Genomic DNA, 18,780 nt, shown 5'->3' with positions numbered 1-18,780 from the left:
TATAAGTTGAAGAAAGTATTAATGAAAATAACTTTCAAACACTCCAAAATTCATGAGTGATTATGAGAATCATGTAACAAATTTTTTGGTAACAAAAGCGCATACAAAAAATGCACTCTCAATGGTGCAATGTTGATTTTTTTAATGTCGTCGCAAGCCTAAAATGTTGTGTGGTTGTGTCCTAAAACGTGAATAGAGTAATGAATTTGTTTGTCATTTTATGTGTCATCCAAAATTGGTAAATTAGGTTTTAATTTAAACTCTCACTTAATGAATAAAATAAATATTTTAATCAGATTAATGCTCTAATTTCCTATTAAATCCTCCAACAAATCATCTTACACACATATGTCACATATGAAGAAATTATTAATACATTTTTTGATCCATATTACTTATTACATTTCATATAATTTAGGTTGATTTGTAAGAGAATATATCATTTTAATTTTAATAAATTAAACAAAGTAAATATTTTAAAAGAATTTAAAAAATTGTACATATATAGTTTGAAACATAATTTTAAACACTTTCAAACACATTTTTGCAATTTAAAGTAACATTTTAATTAGTAACCTAAAATCTAAAAAATGTATATAAAAATGAAAATATAAATCACATAGTTCTGAATACATGATAGAATGCATATCCATATTGATTATTGAATAATAAATGAAAATGTTCCATCACTTCCATGTTGGATTAGGATTTGATTGGGCCGAATCTATGGTCCATTAACAGAAAATAGTATGAAATAGTGTCTTTATATGACTCGTGACTCAACTGAACCGAGTTGAAAGATGAAGAACGAACGTGAAGACAAAACAGAAAGTTATCAGTGATTAGTTATCAGTTATCGTTTTTTTCAGTGAATGAAAGATGAGTGATACTCCGCCACCTGTTCCTCCAACTGATTCGGCATTGAAACGAACCAAGTTCATTTGGCGCCTTCTATTGGTCTCTAATTTTGCCCTTGGAGGTTAGTTTTGTCTTTTTATCACTTCTCCTTTCATCATTCATCTCTTTTTTCAGTCTTGAATTTCTTAACAATGGAATGGGTTGTTGATTGTTACTGTAATTGATGATTTCATTTTTTCCGCTTGTTTTCATGTGTGCCTTTTATGTGTTTGATATAATGACAGTCACGGATTTCTTAGCTTTTTATTTCAAGAACATACCATAAGCGCACGCACTTCTATTATTGACCTTTATAGGAAAGTATATGATCACAAGTACCTTTTTATCCATATACGGTTATTATAGCATTCAATATACGCTATATTATTATGTAGCCATTTTTTGTATGATATTCTTAGTCTAATCCTTATTTGTTATAATAAAAGATTGTTTTTGGAGGCTCTGATAATATCTTCGTTACTGAAATTTAGGTCTGAGTGTAATATAAGGAGTATTTTTCGTTATACTCATATATGGTATTTGATAAAGTTGAAATTATTGAGTGCAATTCTTTGTTTGGGTATTTGAGGGCAGGGAGAGAGGACTTAGGGAAAGGGAATGAGATGGATCAAGGGGCAAGAAGTGCAAGAAGAGGGAGGAAGGGAATTAGAAAGGAAAGCAAATCAAGTGTCCTCTTATCAAATGGTTTAGATTGGAGAAGACTAAAGCAATAATAATGCAAGAATATTATTTTACTTTCTTTAAAAATGGAAAATAGAAAAGAATGTAATTATAAAATTTTACCATAGACATTTAGATACTTTGACATTTTGTCTTCAGAAAACCCCCAAATTGGAGGAACAATGGAAATAGGCATGTGAAAGATTTTAGAGGGCTCCAGAAAGCCTTCAAAACTTTTTCCTCCCTTTCGCCCAACACCCAAACAAGGGAGACTCGTTCCAAAGTCACCCATTTCCTTCCCTCCCCTCCAAAGCAAGACTCCCAAACATAGCATAAGGGAAATAATTGACTCATCTCAAAGATCATCACTGATGATGGGTATTAGACTTCACTAGCTGGTCTAAATGTATGTGTAACACAAGTTTTCTGATATTCAAATTCTTCTGTGTCATGTTCCAAAAAAGAAGAATAACTTTTGTAACCCAAAAAAGAGGATTACTTGAGTGATTCAGCTGGTAATGTTGATGAAATTCTGAGACAAAAGACTGGTTAGTGATTAATGCATTTTTGCAAAACAGACTTAATTGTTATATATTTTGTGATTGGATTAAAAAGGATTGTGAAAAAAATGACCAGTTTGACAGAGTGATCATGGTTATCTCGTATCACATGATTTTGCATCATGTGTAAATGATTTATGTGTTTTGTGATCAACCTCTCATGTCATTCATAGGCTTTTGATGTTCAGAAAAAAATTGAATGAATGCCTTAGTTTATGAGTTGAATTCGGCTTTGGTTTAGAGGGAACATCTGGAATATACTAATTAGTTTTGCTCCATGATTTTTAATGACTTGCAGCTTATATGTTTGCAAGTGCAAAAAGGAGAGATTCAACAGAGAGTAATAGAAGAAGAGAGCAAAAATCGCAAAAAGGCAAAGCTACTGTTGAAGTGCCTGCTAAACCCATCACAGTTTTAGATGACTTCAATTATGACGATTTCCTTGTAACTGACACAACACCTGTGCAAGTGCGAGATCCTATCCCTGAAGAACAGCAACGTGAAATTTTCAAGTGGATGCTGGAGGAGAAAAGGAAAGTGAAACCCAAGGACCCTGTAGAGAAAAAACAAAATGACCAAGAGAAGGCCACTCTGAAAAAGTTCCTGAGTGCAGAGTCCATACCCAAGTTTTAAATTTCACTCCACTTCTCTTAACCATGCCACTAACAGATTAAAGTTTCAACCCAAAACATGTATTCTTGAAGATTCATTCTTTGTTGGATGGTAATCACATTGCATTTCCAAGAGTTTTTTTAGGGAAGCAGGCATCCAGCTGAACTTAACCTGATGAAGGTCTTGTTGTAGTATTCATATCATTTTACATGAAATTTAGGGCACTATCCAAGAATGTTATTAGCTAGATGTTATATTCATTACTTTCATTGAAATTGAGCACTATTATGCCCTGCTAATGGTAGGTCTCTGCTCTTGAATTGTGCTTTTGTTCAACTCAACATTTGATATCTGTAACTAGATGGATGAGGCAGTTGCCATTCTAATGAGTATGTGAAAACACGTTTTGACAAATTGACCCAAGAAATGATAGTGATGTGAACAACAGAATCTACCTTGACCCAATAATTGATAGTGAAAATAGGGAACACATGAATCATCCATGTGGGTCAGGGTGCTAATATTATCATATTTAGTAAAGGGGAAAAAGTGTATTGTAGTGGGGTCAAATAAATACCTTGTTTTGTCCAACACTCATTTATACACTTCTTCATGTCACCGCGTCCAGCTTATCGTTGTCATCATATTTTTCCAACACCTAGTTCAAACTTCCAAAATTCTCATCTTGTTTTACCCAACAGTCAACGCTCATTTTTACTTTCCTCTAACCTTTTTCTTTCTATTATATCTCATTTAAAATCCAACTCAGATAAAATAAACTTTACCTTTGATAGTGACATAAGGGGTTGAGTAACTTTATCTTTGTATAGCGTGTCTTGATATCCTCGACCAATTTTGTCCAACACTGATCTTAATGCTGTCCCCATTCACACTCATCTAGCTTTAGTTGCTCAAAGGGAACAATTTGTAAAAGTAGAAAAATGAGGAACTAGAGCAGACTTTTTGCTTGTCTATGAAGAAAAAAAGTAGATTACTTTGGACCCATATACCTATGTATTCTGAGTGCCAATATTTTCACTCTTTCACATCACTACCTCTAACCACTGCTTTTTACCACTACACGTCGTTGCCGACCACCAAAAATAACACAAAGAAACTCAACATAAACTTCTCTTATTTACATTAAGAAGTAAAGATTTATTCACATCGACTAGCATACCATATATACACATCTTTTTCCTATATTATATGTAAACATTAAAATATCCATGTACTACAAATTAAAAAAAAATCACATTCCACTATAAAACTTTATACTTGAGGAAGGTTTAATTTGCAACACAAGCTATAAACCAAGTTTGTCATGGGCTATGGTTAGTCCAAGAAAAGAGCCTTGGAATGGACATGTGCTTGTTGCACCTACGCTTGGGTAGTTTAGAACTAGTGTTCGGTGCAGCTTCCATTGGCTCAGGTTGCAAATCTATGCTCAGCATATTCCACATTATTTCCACATCTTTATACCCACACATTTGAACATCATCTTGAAGCTTCACCAACCCACAACCACCTCTGCAACTATCACCGCCGTATTTACCACCACCGCTACCTCTACCTCCGGCAACTCCTCCTGCTATAAGAGTCAGGGAATTAATTAGATAAATGGGTATTCAGATAGATGGAAAAAGTGTAATATAGATATAGAAAAGGACCCACCTGATTTTCGAAGCTTGATTCGTATAGAGAAACCAATCCAACTTCTTCTTATCTTACGCCACAAATCCATCTCTGAAGTGATGTGGGCACAGACACAGACAAATGCAGAAGCAGATAGTATAACATATAAGATTAAATACACTAATGTAGTGTGTATATATATATATAAGTTATATATATATATATATATATATATATTGTGTGGTGATGAAGCGTTTAGAAAAAAAAGAAGAAAGAGGAGAAATTTAAAAAGTATGGCACCGAAACAAAGAACACGTTGATTGATAGGAGGTGCCAAGCGTCTAGCATTGGTGCACTAAAGATTGAATAAGTGAGCAGCGTTTTGGTTCCTTATGGCTCTTACAACTCTTATAAATGGTAAGAAAAATGTTTATGCACACGTAATACTGCTTCGGTTGCTCTTGTTTTTTAATGCTCCACCGTCCACGTTTACATGCTTGCTCGGATTATCAACTTATTCACCACCTTCTTGCTTTTAGTTTCTATCCATTTTGTTTTTTTATATATTTTTTTAATTTAGTATCACAGTATAAACAATAATACAATATTATTATTTCAGCATGATATTATTCAAGGCCTTTTTTCACTCAGCAAACCCACCATTCATTATTTATATATATCTTTTGTATACTCGATCCAATCACTACCTATAAGTAATGAATTAATCATATTTAAGATGTAAGATTGTTCATTCCTATAAGTAGTCATATAAATTGAAACTTTCACTTTTTAATCTATCTGAGAATAAATATTATCTTACATCACTAGATTAATTAAGTTTGTAAATAATGGTTTCATTATTATTTCAAAATTAAGGTTCATATTTTATAAATTTAATATTTTTAGAATTATTATAAAAAGAGTGATACTTTAAGTCTAAATTTCTTTTTGTAGAAAAGTTAAAAGAATGATATAATATTTATACATTATTTACGTAAAGATTTATATTTTGTTAGTATATCATATATTATTAATTTGTATTATTTTTTTTTTTGTATAGTTATTGATGATTAAATAAATTATAGACAAAGAATGCCATGAAAGACTAAATGGGCAAACGTTGTATTTTCTCACCATTTCTCTTATGTTTAAAATAAAATATATATTTTTTACTCACCTTATTATCCATTATGTGGAAAACGTAGCAGCATTAGTGACTCGTGGCAAATCTGCAGCAAATATGAGCGCGACAGCAATTCAGGCCATACCCCCCGCATTCTTTACAAACCGGCAGCAATTGCTACCAAACCCAACACTTCATTTTCACTCACCCGTCACCCCATTCCAACGGCGGCGCCGCTCTTGCGCTGCCCATGTCAGCCGTCAAAACCCGCCGGTTCCAACTTCTAACACCGATGACAGGTTTTGTACTTTCTAATTCTCATTTCCATTGAGTGCCACATAAACACATGTTAATGTCTTCATAATAAACACTCCCAATTTTGAACCTAACTATTATCACACTTTTTGCATTTTAGGGTAAATTGTTTGAATATGTGGTGGAGATTGCTTTCAAGACTTATCTCTCTATATTTGCTATCTCTCAATCTTGTTGCTTCAGCCTCTGATTATTCATCTCCTTCTACTTATCTTTGTGAGGATATTAGTTATTACTATTCTCCTGTGAAGCATTTAAGAGGTGAAGCATTGAAGAAAAAATTGAATAGCATCATTTACCCTCATTATTCCTTGTCCTACAAGAAGGTTATTTATGGTTCTATATATACATGATGCTTCAATTTTGATTTGAATATTGTATAACTAGGTTGGTTTCCTATGAGTTTTGTATTGAAAGCTTATTGTTTACTAGGTGTGGAATGCCCTTAAGATTCTTGATGCTGCTGATATTGATAAACCAGAGGACTCATCAGAAATGTATGGAATGACCATGGTTGTCATTGCTTTACAATTTAGTATTGTGTTCTATTTATCATTTTAGCTGATTTTTATTTATGTAACGATTTATTTATGATATGCAGAATTGAAATATACTCGTCTAGAGTTGTCCCAAAAGAGTTATCAGGAAAACCATTGGGATGGAATAGTGAGTCAACTAATCAATTTGTTGGAATTACCATGATTTGGATGTTAGTTTCTCATTAGTCTTAGTTATGTTTTTGGTTTTTCACCAGTTGCTCTTAGCTCTGCTTGTAGCATGTTTGTTCTCAGTTGGTAGTTTCTAACCAAAGGGTAATAATACAACCTATGCTAATTAATGAGAATACACACTTGTATTTGATCAAGCTCCCTATCTAGGTTATGCATTCATGCTAAAGTAGCAACTAGCAAGAGTTGTGTTTAACTTCTTATCTAACTACTGTACATTGTATGTGAAACTTGTTATATGCCTTGATCTATGGAAGTCATTGAAACTTACTATTTGCTTTAATAAAACTAAGGCTAAAGTTTATGGAAGCAACTTACATTCCAAGAAAAGAAACACTCACTCATTTGCATATGCTTTTTTTACAGGGGAGCATCTATGGCCTCGTTCTTATGGGCTAACCAATGGTCCATCTTTGACTGATTTACACAACATTCGCCCTGCTGATGTAAATGGTAAGAAAGCTATTGCTCAATGATTTACGAGTCAAGATTGCAATTTCTGTTGATTTTACAAGTTTTCCTCAGTCAACTCATCAAGGGGAAACAAATATTATGGTGAATGCAATACTAGCTTGACCAGATGTTTGAGGCCAGCTAACAAAGAAGCTGCTTTGGACACTGAAACAGACAAGGAGAGTTGGGCACCACCTATGCAGGTCATCTTTTGTGCCATTTATTTTTTGTTTTGAACCCTCATTGGTTATTTCTCGTTATGCATGAAAACTGAAGGAGATCTGGCTTGTCAGTACTGCCATAAGTTAATACTTGATATATCTTTAATTCTTTATGTTATCTTGCCCACTGTTAAACTTATGTCATTTGAGCTATTTTGGTTAAATTGAGGTTGGGGCATTTTTCCTTAGTTAAGTCTATAAGATTAAGATTGCTATTCAAATCTTTTTACCTGTTTTCACAATTAACTTGTACCTGGTAGACCAAAAATAACTGCTGTTATAAGGACCCTGTCTGGATGGCGAAAGTTCCAGTATGATGCTTCATCTGTTTGTTATTAGCTCTGATATCCCTTTACCTGGAGAATTTTGACTCAAACTTTGTTTGGGATAATGCCTCTTTCATGCTTATGTCTTGAAGTTAAACTAACCTCAGGTTAGAGGGGACATCGCAAGGGCATTAATGTACATGGCAGTCTGTTATGGGTTTCAACAACCAGGTGGAAGTCTAGGACTTCGTCTCTCAGATACACCAAATGTTGGTAAGTTGGACTTTTCAAGTTCACATTCAATTATGATATTTGCAACATGCATTCTTTATGCATGTTGGTGAAGTTTTTAGTGGGTTTATCTTGTTTGTTATGTAGATTATTAGTTTTATCATCTCATGTTATATATTTCTTTCAATAGTACTTTTTTCACCTCATATATTTCCTCACATTTAGTCATAGATGTAAGAATCTTTTAAACTTCGTGTACGATAGGGATAGCAGTATCTGAATATATAAACAATTGTTTCTCCATGACATTGTTTTATGTTTCGTTGTAAAAAAATCCATTAATTTTACAAATTTTGATTTTGATTTTTGTGTTGCTCTCTGAAACGTGCTTAAAAGAAAAGATTGCTTTGAAATCTGGGATGTTATTCTCTGTACATTGCAAGTTTGCAGCTCATTTTTTTGCTTCAAATGACATGTTTTAAGTTGATTTTGGAAACTAATTATAGCTCTCCAAATTTCATTACTTTTATTTTAAGTTGATTTCTTTTTTCTATACCTTGACGTTGAAAGTAATGTTATCTCTTTACTGCAGAAAAAAGGGAGATGGGGTTGCTTTCCACACTATTAAAATGGAATGAAATAGACCCACCTTCGAAGGAAGAGAAGCTGAGAAATGAAAGAATATGCAAAATTTACCAGCATAATCGAAATCCTTTTGTTGATCATCCTGAATATGCCAATCTTATATGGAAGGATGTTGTTTCGAAGCGTTCTCCTCAACAGAATAGTGTCTCTTAACAAGGAAAAAAGACTGAACTATCCTATTATAATATTTTTTATACTAAAAGAATTATGATTGGATTGGATTTGATGCAAGGAAAAGAAGAAAGCAGAGTTGAATCCTTTCTCAGGTATTTAACTAATTTTTAGTTAAAGAAATAGACTAATGTTGGGTGAGGCTATTAGAAATTCATTGCCTGTTCATATTTCTTGTTAATTGTAATATTGTTTTAAAATAAAATTCAAAACAAATGTAAAAATTTAGAGTGTAGACCAATGTACCCAAACTCTGTAAATCTAGAGAAGTTATAAAGCACGGATGTAGAAGACAAGATAATATGATAAAAGAAATTTTTTTAAACAATAATGAAAAGATATGTATGTAGATATTTTTTTGAGAATGAAGTATCTCCTGGTATAAGGAGATAAATTATCTCCTTCCGACAGTAAGAGCATGATATGTTTCCTATTTAATTTTTTTCTACAAAAATATTTCTAAAACTGAACAAAATAATATATATGTCATATTTTTTACTGGGGGAGGAGATAAGTTATTTCCTTGTATTAAAATATATTTATTCTCCGTTTTTTTAAAACTAATTAACTAAGTAACTAAATTCTAAAGCAATAAAATAAAGTTTTGTTGGCAGAGGCAAAACCGGCTGTAGTAATAGTTATGTCTTCTTTGTTGAAAAACACTCTTAAGAAGCCTCTATTTAGTTGTTGGAGAGAATTAGTAAAGAAAGAGAAAGTCTATTTAGTTGTTGGAGAGAATTAGTAAAGAAAGAGAAAGGAAAGAGAGAGTTGAAGGAGAAAGAATTTTTCCCCCTCATTTGGTAAGAGAGAGTATGGAGAGAAAGAAAATAAAAGTGGTGGGGTCCACCAACTTTTACTTTGTTCTGTCATGTGAGAAGAAATGGTAAAGTATGAGTGTTTTTTTTGCATTTACAATAATGTCTTTACCTTTATCAAATCCTCATTATTATTTAAGAGGTAAAATTGTCTTTTTTGTTAAAATACATTTTCTCTCATTCTAATTCTTTCATATTTCTCTCTTACTAAACAACCCTCACGGTCAACTCATTTTCTCATTTCTTTCTTTCTACTCGTACTCTTCCTTTTTATCTTCTCTAATTCTATTTTCTTCTCTAAACCAAACAAAGGAAATTAGTGAAAAAGTACCAATATTAATGATAATCATAAGAAGGTATTAGTGATTCATATTTCATAACCTATATTTTAGAGTTTTTGAAGATAAATAAATATATTTTCTAAAATATACTTTGGAGTAGAAGGCAAGTAACTTGACCCATTAGACATCAATTTGGAAATTCTTGAGCAAGCAAAAAATTGAAAGGATCTTTTCTTCAATAATTTTACATTTTCTTCAATAATTTTACATTTTCTTCATTCTTAATTAATGTTGTAAACATTCAGGAATGAGGCCTTGTTGGATGTGCTTGATATCAGTACAATAGTTGTAAGTCATATAGTGTCAACCATGGTTGGTTTTCTGATGAATTGGAGTAAGAGGAGCCTGAAGAAGAAGTTCAAACACAGGCTTGGTCTTTGTAGTTGCTAAAGGAGGCAGTGAATGGTGATTGGCTCCAATCTGTCTTCACCAGACCACCCCTTGTGGCCCATTCTTGACCATCCCAGAGTAGAGTATATCCTCATGGTTTGATTTATTTGGAAAAGGGTTCCATTTTGTTTCCATGTTTTTCAACTTTCTTAGCTCAACCAGTGGGAGTTTTCTTTCACAAGTAAGACTAAAACTCAGATTCTTACTTAAAAAGAGAAATTAACATGTATAACTTTATTATATCACCTGAATTAATTAACCAGTTGTTTAATTTTCTCCTTTCACCAAACAAAGAAAAAAGGAATCTAGACTATCATATCTTATATATTCCCCATCTTCTCTTAATTACAGTAACCTTAAATTAGTGGGTCATTTCAAATACATTGAAATTCTACATGAAAGGGAGCTATACTAGTTGACAGTGGACAACCACAGACTTCCCGAACGATTAATTCCTTACCAATAAAATAAGGATATACATTTCGTCACCAAAAAAAATCATCATGTGTGGTTGCAGATGTAAGTTTAAGTTGGACAAGATTCTTACCAAAGATATATAGTTTCTTGCTCTTAAGTTATAGTAATCATGATGTCAAATGGCCCGTAATTTCTTTCTAGCTTGGCCTCATTCTGAATTCTTGAAAATAGCAGTCACCGTTAGAATGCCTTGAACTTTTTAACAGACCAACAAATTTGGAGCTCAGATCCACCTCTTGCAATATGAATTTGTTTAGTTTCTAAAATTAATTCCATTTGTTGGGTCATGAGTTACTATTTATTAAGCTTTTAAGGCTCATCCTAAACAATTTCCTCTCCCAAACTACGTTAAATTTATGTGTGATTATTCTTCCATTTCTTTCATCTTATGTTCTCATCTCTAATGAGAAGTAAGGTGGTAATAGTAGTGGTAAAGATGAAGATGGTAGTGGTAGTAATTGTAAAGACATTAATGGCGACAAAAATGGTGCCTGGTGGTTATGGCGATGACAAGGTGATGCTGCTGATATTGGTAATGATAGTAACAATAAAAATATTGATGATGGTTTGTGGTGACAACAAACAACCATAACTAAGATAATTGTGCTTTATTGTTTTCTGTGTTTTACTTAGATATACATGAATAATACATCTAATTATAAAGTTATAATTCTCGTGATAAAGAGTTAGAATCAAGAATGATTTAAATCAATTACATTTAATAAAAAATCCTAAACAAGCAATATTGTTTACTAATAATAGTACCAAATATAAAACACAATGATAACCAAATCATTCCCTCCCAATTCCTTATCACTCCTTCATAGTCTGAATCTTCCACTACACAATTATCAAAGCATCATCTCCCTTCACCAATAGATAGTGATAAGACAAAAAATAAGAATGAAGGAAACAACTGTGACCTTTTTTTTTCTTATCTTGGTGCCCATTATTAAAGTCTATTGACTCTTTTGAATTTCCAAAGGAGATGTGACATTACATAGAATTCTATGCTCATAAAAAACCTCGAGAAATACAATGTTAGAAAGAGACCCAAAACAAGAATAGAAAAGCAGCATGGTTTATGTGAATAAGTAGGTTTTGGTAGGATACATAGAAGGAGACAAAGACAAAGGCAAAAGGACTTATGTGTAAGTGTGTTAAGCCTAGCTCTTCGAATTTAATACTGCATGGCAGATAAACTCACAGGCACCACATTCATTTCTCCTCCGACACTCATTCAATGCCGTTTCTTCATTAACAATGCACCTTATGGATCAATCACAACCACCCTTTTTCTCTTTTTCACTTATAATATCACAACCTTGCCCCACCCTAAATTCTACGTAATACCCCATATTACTTTTTATGTCACTTTATCTTAATTCTGCTTCACCCCATCCACTCAAATAAATAAGAGAATAAAATACTTATTCGTAACAAGAGATAACTTATTTCCTTAAATTCATTTAATGTTTGACATGTGTTTTATTTCCTTTTTTTAATATGTTTTCATTTTAAAATATATTAGAAAAAGAAAAATAAGACACATTTAAAACAATTAGTTGGATTTAATGAGATAAATTATCTTCTTCTAGTAAGAGAAGATATTTTATTCTCAACAGATAAATAAACAAATTGAAAATATTGATGTGTTCCCATTTAAAAAAGAAAAATGATAATCACTCATTATCTTTCTATTTCCATATCCCACTAATATAACGTATTGAATTAGACACCTAATTCATCATTCATATGTTAATTATTATTGACTATTAAACAAAATTAATTTAAATGAACGATAAATAATGTATTAATTATGTAAAAAAACTTTACACCTACATTATATAAGTATTAAACTCATGGAATTATATGGCCACATGAAAAATAAAGAAACTAGTTAAAATTAAATGATAAAAAGTTTGTACATGTAAAATGATGATTTTGTGTATGGTGGCCTATTATTGTTGAAGAGTAAGGAGGTAAAAGTACAACATCTTGGTCAATACTCAGTACTATAGTGGAGCTCAAACACAGAGCACAAATATGAAAATAGTTACAGCATTTTAAATATATATATTTTTTATGCCCACATGTTTATATACATATATTTTTTAAAAGGGTAATGCTGATGATTAGTGTCATGGAAAGAAACCTTTCAGCAATTCATTTACAATATTAAGTAAAAGAAGGCAAAAAAAACCAAAAGGGGGTGTGGGGAGGGAATTCAAGTGAGAAAGGAAGTTCCTTGGAAGAAAATGTATAAATTTCTTCCAAAAATCACATTTAATATAGGAACAAAAAAAATCACTTGTTGGAGGAGAAACATATTGTGGATGATGTGTTCCTGAACAAAAAGCCAATGATGATTCTACCTGTTATGTAATGGATTTGGACCTGTAGGAACAACTCTTTTGTCATTTGAGGTTGTGTTGTTGTTTTCTGAGCAAGACAACAGATTCTTGTGGTTGCACTTGTGAAAATCATTCACTGCCACACTTGTGTTCTTCTCCTTTGCTCCATCAACCATATTCCTAACAATGAGAGTCTTCCTTGCCATAGTGTTGGAACCAATACAAGCCAAGAACAAAAGGCACATCACAAGTATAAGCTCTTGTAATCTCATTGCACCAAACTAATCAAAAGAATACAACTAGAGTAGTATTCAACACAGAACCCTTTGAGACAAAGAATAATAGAGGCAGAGCAAAAGGAATTGGTGTTGGTGATATTATAAATATAATTAGTAGTGAATAAATGAGGTGAGGGAAAAGAGGTTATTGAAATGGGACATTAACTATGGTACCTCGGATATGCAATAAAAGACTTTGATGCATCACATCTCTGTGTTCAGAAATTTCACCAAACCTCATTAATTGACTTAAATTCCCACTTGACAATATATTTATACCTTCTTATTCAAAAGTAACCAAAAGGAATTTACAACATAAATATAATGGTTTATGAATCATGGAACCCAAAGAGAAACAACATTTTGTTCCTTTGAACAGTTAGACCTAGCAGCCTAGTCTAGCTAATTCAAGTCTAAGTCTTTTGTAATACAATGTTACACCCTCTAATGTAAAAGTAAAACCCAATATTACTTGGGATAAGAGCAAAATTCTTCTTCAACAATTGAGCTTCACCACGTGCTTCTATGTTTAAGGACCATACTTGAAAAGCTGACACTCATTGAGGAAAAAAGGAGTTTATTTTGCAGGAAAATTAAATGGGTTGTTTTGAATGTAGCATGCATGTTATTAATGTTTGCTTTTGAAACACGTTTTCTTAGCTGATAATAATACTATGAAAATTTTGATAGAGTGAATGATGAAAATTTTGGTTTTGGTTTTAACTTGTGTTGTTTTTATTTACATGTTGAATAGTGTTTGTGTTGGAACAAATAAGAAACAACCTGGGATGAAAATTGGTTACTTGAGTAGAAAGGCAGAGTTATGAAACGACACATGGTGATTCATTAAAGCTAACCGTTTCTGTTAAAACAAGAAGGTTAGTTAAGTTACCTATCTTCCAATGTTTCACTGTTCACACCACATTCCTTTGTCCCTTTGAAAAATGTACAGAGGTCAACGGCAATGGTTTTGACTCATTATGGGTGAGAGTGATAGAATACTTGTGTTATTTCGCTTTCCACTTTTCTCTTCTGCATGCTTCTGTACCCAACTTTATATTGGAAAAATGGTATAGTATAGACTATAGACTACAGACACCATTGGTTACACAGGAAATTTAATTTTAGTGACATTTGACTAAAATCAATATTTTGGCTATGAAAATTTGTTTTCTTAATTAACTATCTTTCTCATGCATCAATACAAAAAAATAGAGTACATATCTACTATCTTATAAGTTGTACTATTATATATGACATTAATTGTAATTGGTCAGAAAAATGGTTAATTATTAAACTTTTAACTTTAATATATTTTTTCAACCAATCATGGAACATATAGTGACACAATTTGTGAAATAGTATATGTGTTCTCTTATATCTACATTAGAAAGAAAGACCAACCTAAGCTAACATATTTTTCTTATTGGGTTGAACACTCCCTACTAGTTGGGCCAAATGACAAAGTCAGATAACTATTAGCTGGAAAGTTAAAAGGAAACGGATGAGTATTTACGATTGAAATCAATCTAGGTGGATTGAAAGTGTTAGATAAATAAGTTAATTAGTTAGTTGATAAGTATAAACTGCTCAATTTTATAACATAACTTATAATTCATTTTAATTAACTTATTAAATCAGAATTATATTTCCTATAGTCTTTCGGGTAATAGATAATTGCTAGGTACACTTAGGAGTGGTATCCAATTTAATGGTATATTTTACATAGATTAAACTTTCACATTGTACTTAAGTGACTCGAACATTCTTCTATGTAGACCAACATGGATGGATTATATTATTCTATTTTACACAACTAGCTAAAAACTTATGATTAACTTAAAAGAATTTCATAAAATCAATAGATTGCTGGTAAATGTAAGTCACCTGCAAATTCTCCCCTTACAAGTTATAAATCACTATAGTTAGAGAATCAAAACTTACAAGGAAAATGATTTTAAAAATATTTCTTGACAAGACAAGACTATATTAATTTATTTGAGGTGAAATTCCATCTCCGCACCCAAGCTATTGCATGATTGACCTTTTTCGTTACATTAATTTTTTATCCATTGCTATGAGTTGGTATGTTTAACAAAATAAATAAAAGTGAAAAATAGTTAACTATATCCAAAATTTGATGCTGTTGAGGCATACAGAAGGGCTATAAAGACCTGGGGAAAATTGACCGGTAATGATATCAATCCAAAGAAACAGCTTGTCTACTACGGTGGATATTCGTCTACCCATTTCAAGTATTGATTTTGTAGAATCTTTGATAATGATGGAGATTGTGACTCAGGTGGGATTGGACCAAATAGTGACTAGAGAACATCTGATTATTAGAAAGTCTCATTATTAACTAGACATGAAAAATGTGAAAATGTATAAGTAAGACATGTGAATAATAGTTTTATGAGTATTTTTCACTTATAAATTCTACAACTTATCCCTCTTGGTCATTTAACGTGGACGACTTCATATTTAAATACATGTTGCAATTTAACTTCCTTCATGATGTTTTAAAAGACATATTTTCTTATTTGGTGAAAGGTAACAAGGCAGGGTTGTAGAGGGCCCTGTATCCAGAGAATGAAGGTTGCAGTGAAGTTATTAAATGTGACAAGGATGAGTGTATTTATGGGAAGAATACAACGCGTGGAAAGAAAGATTCCATAAGGAAACAGGACTTCAGCCATTGGTGTCTTCCTGGTGTACCTCTTGTCATTCAATGACCCACATCTGTATCATCATCCTTCTTTCAAGGAAAGACAAAAAATAGAGAACGGATAACCTTCTCATACTCTTCCATCTAATAGACTAGTTTCTCTGTGTTTGAGTTCTAACAACAAGTCAATGTCATTTATAGTAATAAAAAGTGTAGGTTGTAACACACTCTAGTAATCTTTTAACCTCTTATATCCTCATACATATACTTTTATTAGCTTCCACTTAACTATCTCTGTCGAATATGCCTGAATGATCGACCTAATCGAGAGAAAGGGGACGACATTGATAAGACATGAAGTAGTTATCACCTCTAAAAACACATGCTTTTGTTATAAGATTAATATGCTACCTGAACAACATAAACATTATTGAGTTAAACACGCCATCTAAACATTTGAACTATCCTCTACCATGTGGCGAAAATATGCCTAATATACACCTATAATATTGTGTCAATCACAACAGAGACACAACAAAGCCATGCAGCACATATAAAGTAGTCTATGCCGGTCTGGGTAGACTCGACAAGTTGACTTATCATGATTAAAATATTTCTCTCTAGAATATGCCATATTCAACCTCTCAATGAATAGGAGAGTCTCCTCATAAAAAGTTTAAACTTACATTCCTACACTTATACTCATGTACTATTATATTCTCACTATATCTTCTCTCTACATATCTTCACATACCACTCGGACGATACAAGACCGAATCTTGTCTAAATTCATATCAGAGTTGCACCCTAACACCTCCACATAAGAACAATTATTATGCATACGAATGAAAAGGAAAGAAAAAACCAATAGATTGAGTCCAATATTTCAACCAACGGGATTGCTAGTTTGAAGACAACTTAATTATGTAATATAATGATATTATGATGTACAAATAACAAAACAACTACGTAGTGATGGTTCAATTTTGGTAGAGGAGGTAATCGTTTCGAAACTTTTTGGTTGGATCCAAATTAAAATAAAATATGGAGTACATTAATAAACAGAAAGATGGAGCATTTTACAAGTCAGTAATTCCAATTTGCATTTTCATTCAGGAGTGGATTCAGAAATTTAATATTAGAGGAGTCCAGCAAAACAAACATATAAACTTAATCTAATTTTTTTTGTACACCAAGATATTCCCTCATCTTTTTGTGTAAGTAATTAATCCATTTCGGGGTTCATGATCGTCCATCTTAACAAGTGTCGTTATAGGAATCGAACTACCGATCTTAGAAATACAGTAGATATATATGAGAAGTAGTTGAGTCACAAAAAATAATTAATAACATAAATTTTTGGGGTGCTAATATTAATAATAATAAAATAGACCTAAAGAAATTCTGCTATTAATTTTAGCACTTCTGCTTAAGTAAAATAGATGCTATCAAGTGTGTGATATTTTTAGTTGCTTTAATACAGTTGGGGCCATGAGGGCTCTGTTATTGTTACTTTGCCACTATCACATCACGCTATGTTAGGTAAGCCACTCTTGATTTGGTCCATGTGATGTAGACCCAAAATCTAAAAATCATATGTCTATATGATTCAACTTTCAATCGTGAAATTGTCCTGAAAAGGTGAGCGTTGCTTAGATTGTATGTTACATATCTATAGGGTAAAGAAAAATGGTCACGGAATGTCATGAATTAGAGATTAGAAGATGAAATCATGTATAGCTTTTCCCCTTTGATTTAGACTTAAATTTAAACATCAAATTAGGCTAACCATTCAGCTTCATGTCATTAACAAATAATAACAAAGCAAAAAATAAATAGAGAGGATGATATAGTACAGAAGACTCTCATCCAGTGGAGTACGAGAAATGTAGATGTATACATCCTTATTCTTGTAAGCGAATAATTTATTTCAGAGATTTGAAACCTCCCGTCACAAGGAAATAATTCTTTTGCTAAGACTTGCCCTCAAATAAAATAAAAATACAGACAAAAAAAAATAAATCTGTTCCTCAATTGAAATGTTAATTCATGGATGATTTTTCTTATATTTGAATTGGTAATGTGTGAATATCTAATTGAAGATATAAATTTTTCTTTGGCTAAAACTCTTGGGTTAATTTGGTTCTTGTCAGTTGTCACATATTGCTTTTAATGAAGCAACACCCAATTGTCAAAAAGTTTACTTTTCTACACCAAATGGAATCATTAGTCAGCAATTCAGAACTTATATATTGGTTGTCGAATAATCATTAGTAATCAATCCTACTGAAAATGAAATAAAGTTAAGGTACAGAAAATATGCCATAGTTGAAAAGATGTGAGATTCCATGTTTATAAGTCATGCCTATATGAAATTACAGCAGTAAACAAGTGTCTTATGATGCCAACAAATTGTGTAAGATATTGAGAGAAACTAAGAGATCAAAATAATATAACACAACAAAGAATGATATATCTCAACCAATCTTTATTGATGAAGACAAAACATGTATTGATGATGTAGCAGTGTGGTTTCATATAGCATGAGACATACATGTATTACTGATGTAGCTATGTACTACCATGAAGAAAATAGACCTCTTTCATTTCACTATTATCATATCATGAGAGATAAAGCAGGTAGGACAACATAAGCAAAAGAACCGTGGGCATGTAGGTTGAAACATGTTTCCCAGCTCCTTAATCAATAATTGCATTCTCTCTCGAATCTACATCACATGTCTGTTTTCTGTGTCATAATAGTGTCCTAATCCAATTAAAAAGCATCACCTAAAATAAAATCATAAAAACAGAAAATAAATTTTTTATATTACTTAGTAAAATGTAATTGACTTGAGATATGAAAATATGAATTTTCAGGGACATGTGATCTTGTTCCATTTTCTCTCCCCCATCACT

The 18,780-nt window shown here is 32.1% G+C and overlaps 3 protein-coding genes across 3 annotated transcripts; 2 read left to right on the top strand and 1 right to left on the bottom strand.

Moving 5' to 3' along the window:
* On the top strand, window positions 777-3,173 carry LOC109356024. Its single transcript, XM_019599347.1, has 2 exons — window positions 777-979; window positions 2,437-3,173. Exons 1-2 carry the CDS (start codon window positions 880-882, stop codon window positions 2,769-2,771), a joined length of 435 nt encoding a protein of 144 aa, XP_019454892.1. The 5' UTR covers window positions 777-879; the 3' UTR covers window positions 2,772-3,173.
* On the bottom strand, window positions 3,896-4,593 carry LOC109356031. The gene is made up of 2 exons (XM_019599360.1): window positions 4,425-4,593; window positions 3,896-4,338 (listed from the first exon to the last, which is right to left on the bottom strand). The coding sequence occupies exons 1-2, from the start codon at window positions 4,492-4,494 to the stop codon at window positions 4,073-4,075; spliced, it is 336 nt and encodes a 111-aa protein (XP_019454905.1). The 5' UTR covers window positions 4,495-4,593; the 3' UTR covers window positions 3,896-4,072.
* On the top strand, window positions 5,573-8,755 carry LOC109356013 (extracellular ribonuclease-like). The gene is made up of 8 exons (XM_019599335.1): window positions 5,573-5,807; window positions 5,924-6,149; window positions 6,256-6,320; window positions 6,425-6,489; window positions 6,918-7,004; window positions 7,077-7,207; window positions 7,659-7,764; window positions 8,315-8,755. Exons 1-8 carry the CDS (start codon window positions 5,626-5,628, stop codon window positions 8,518-8,520), a joined length of 1,068 nt encoding a protein of 355 aa, XP_019454880.1. The 5' UTR covers window positions 5,573-5,625; the 3' UTR covers window positions 8,521-8,755.

This window comes from Lupinus angustifolius, chromosome LG01 (assembly GCF_001865875.1).
Source record: "Lupinus angustifolius cultivar Tanjil chromosome LG01, LupAngTanjil_v1.0, whole genome shotgun sequence".
Classification (NCBI taxonomy): domain Eukaryota; kingdom Viridiplantae; phylum Streptophyta; class Magnoliopsida; order Fabales; family Fabaceae; genus Lupinus; species Lupinus angustifolius.
The sequence above is the reverse complement of the archived record's forward strand: the minus strand, read 5'-3'. Positions and strand labels throughout refer to the sequence as shown.

What these genes read in the sequence shown, in the direction of transcription:
- LOC109356024 (XM_019599347.1), top strand. Translation starts at nt 880, where the DNA reads ATGAGTGATACTCCGCCACCTGTTCCTCCAACTGATTCGGCATTGAAA. An exon ending in CTCTAATTTTGCCCTTGGAG is followed by an intron (nt 980 to 2,436) that starts GTTAGTTTTGTC and finishes AATGACTTGCAG; the next exon opens with CTTATATGTTTGCAAGTGCA.
- LOC109356031 (XM_019599360.1), bottom strand. Translation starts at nt 4,494, where the DNA reads ATGGATTTGTGGCGTAAGATAAGAAGAAGTTGGATTGGTTTCTCTATA. An exon ending in AATCAAGCTTCGAAAATCAG is followed by an intron (nt 4,339 to 4,424) that starts GTGGGTCCTTTT and finishes CTCTTATAGCAG; the next exon opens with GAGGAGTTGCCGGAGGTAGA.
- LOC109356013 (XM_019599335.1), top strand. Translation starts at nt 5,626, where the DNA reads ATGAGCGCGACAGCAATTCAGGCCATACCCCCCGCATTCTTTACAAAC. An exon ending in ACTTCTAACACCGATGACAG is followed by an intron (nt 5,808 to 5,923) that starts GTTTTGTACTTT and finishes TTTGCATTTTAG; the next exon opens with GGTAAATTGTTTGAATATGT. An exon ending in GTTGGGCACCACCTATGCAG is followed by an intron (nt 7,208 to 7,658) that starts GTCATCTTTTGT and finishes AACTAACCTCAG; the next exon opens with GTTAGAGGGGACATCGCAAG.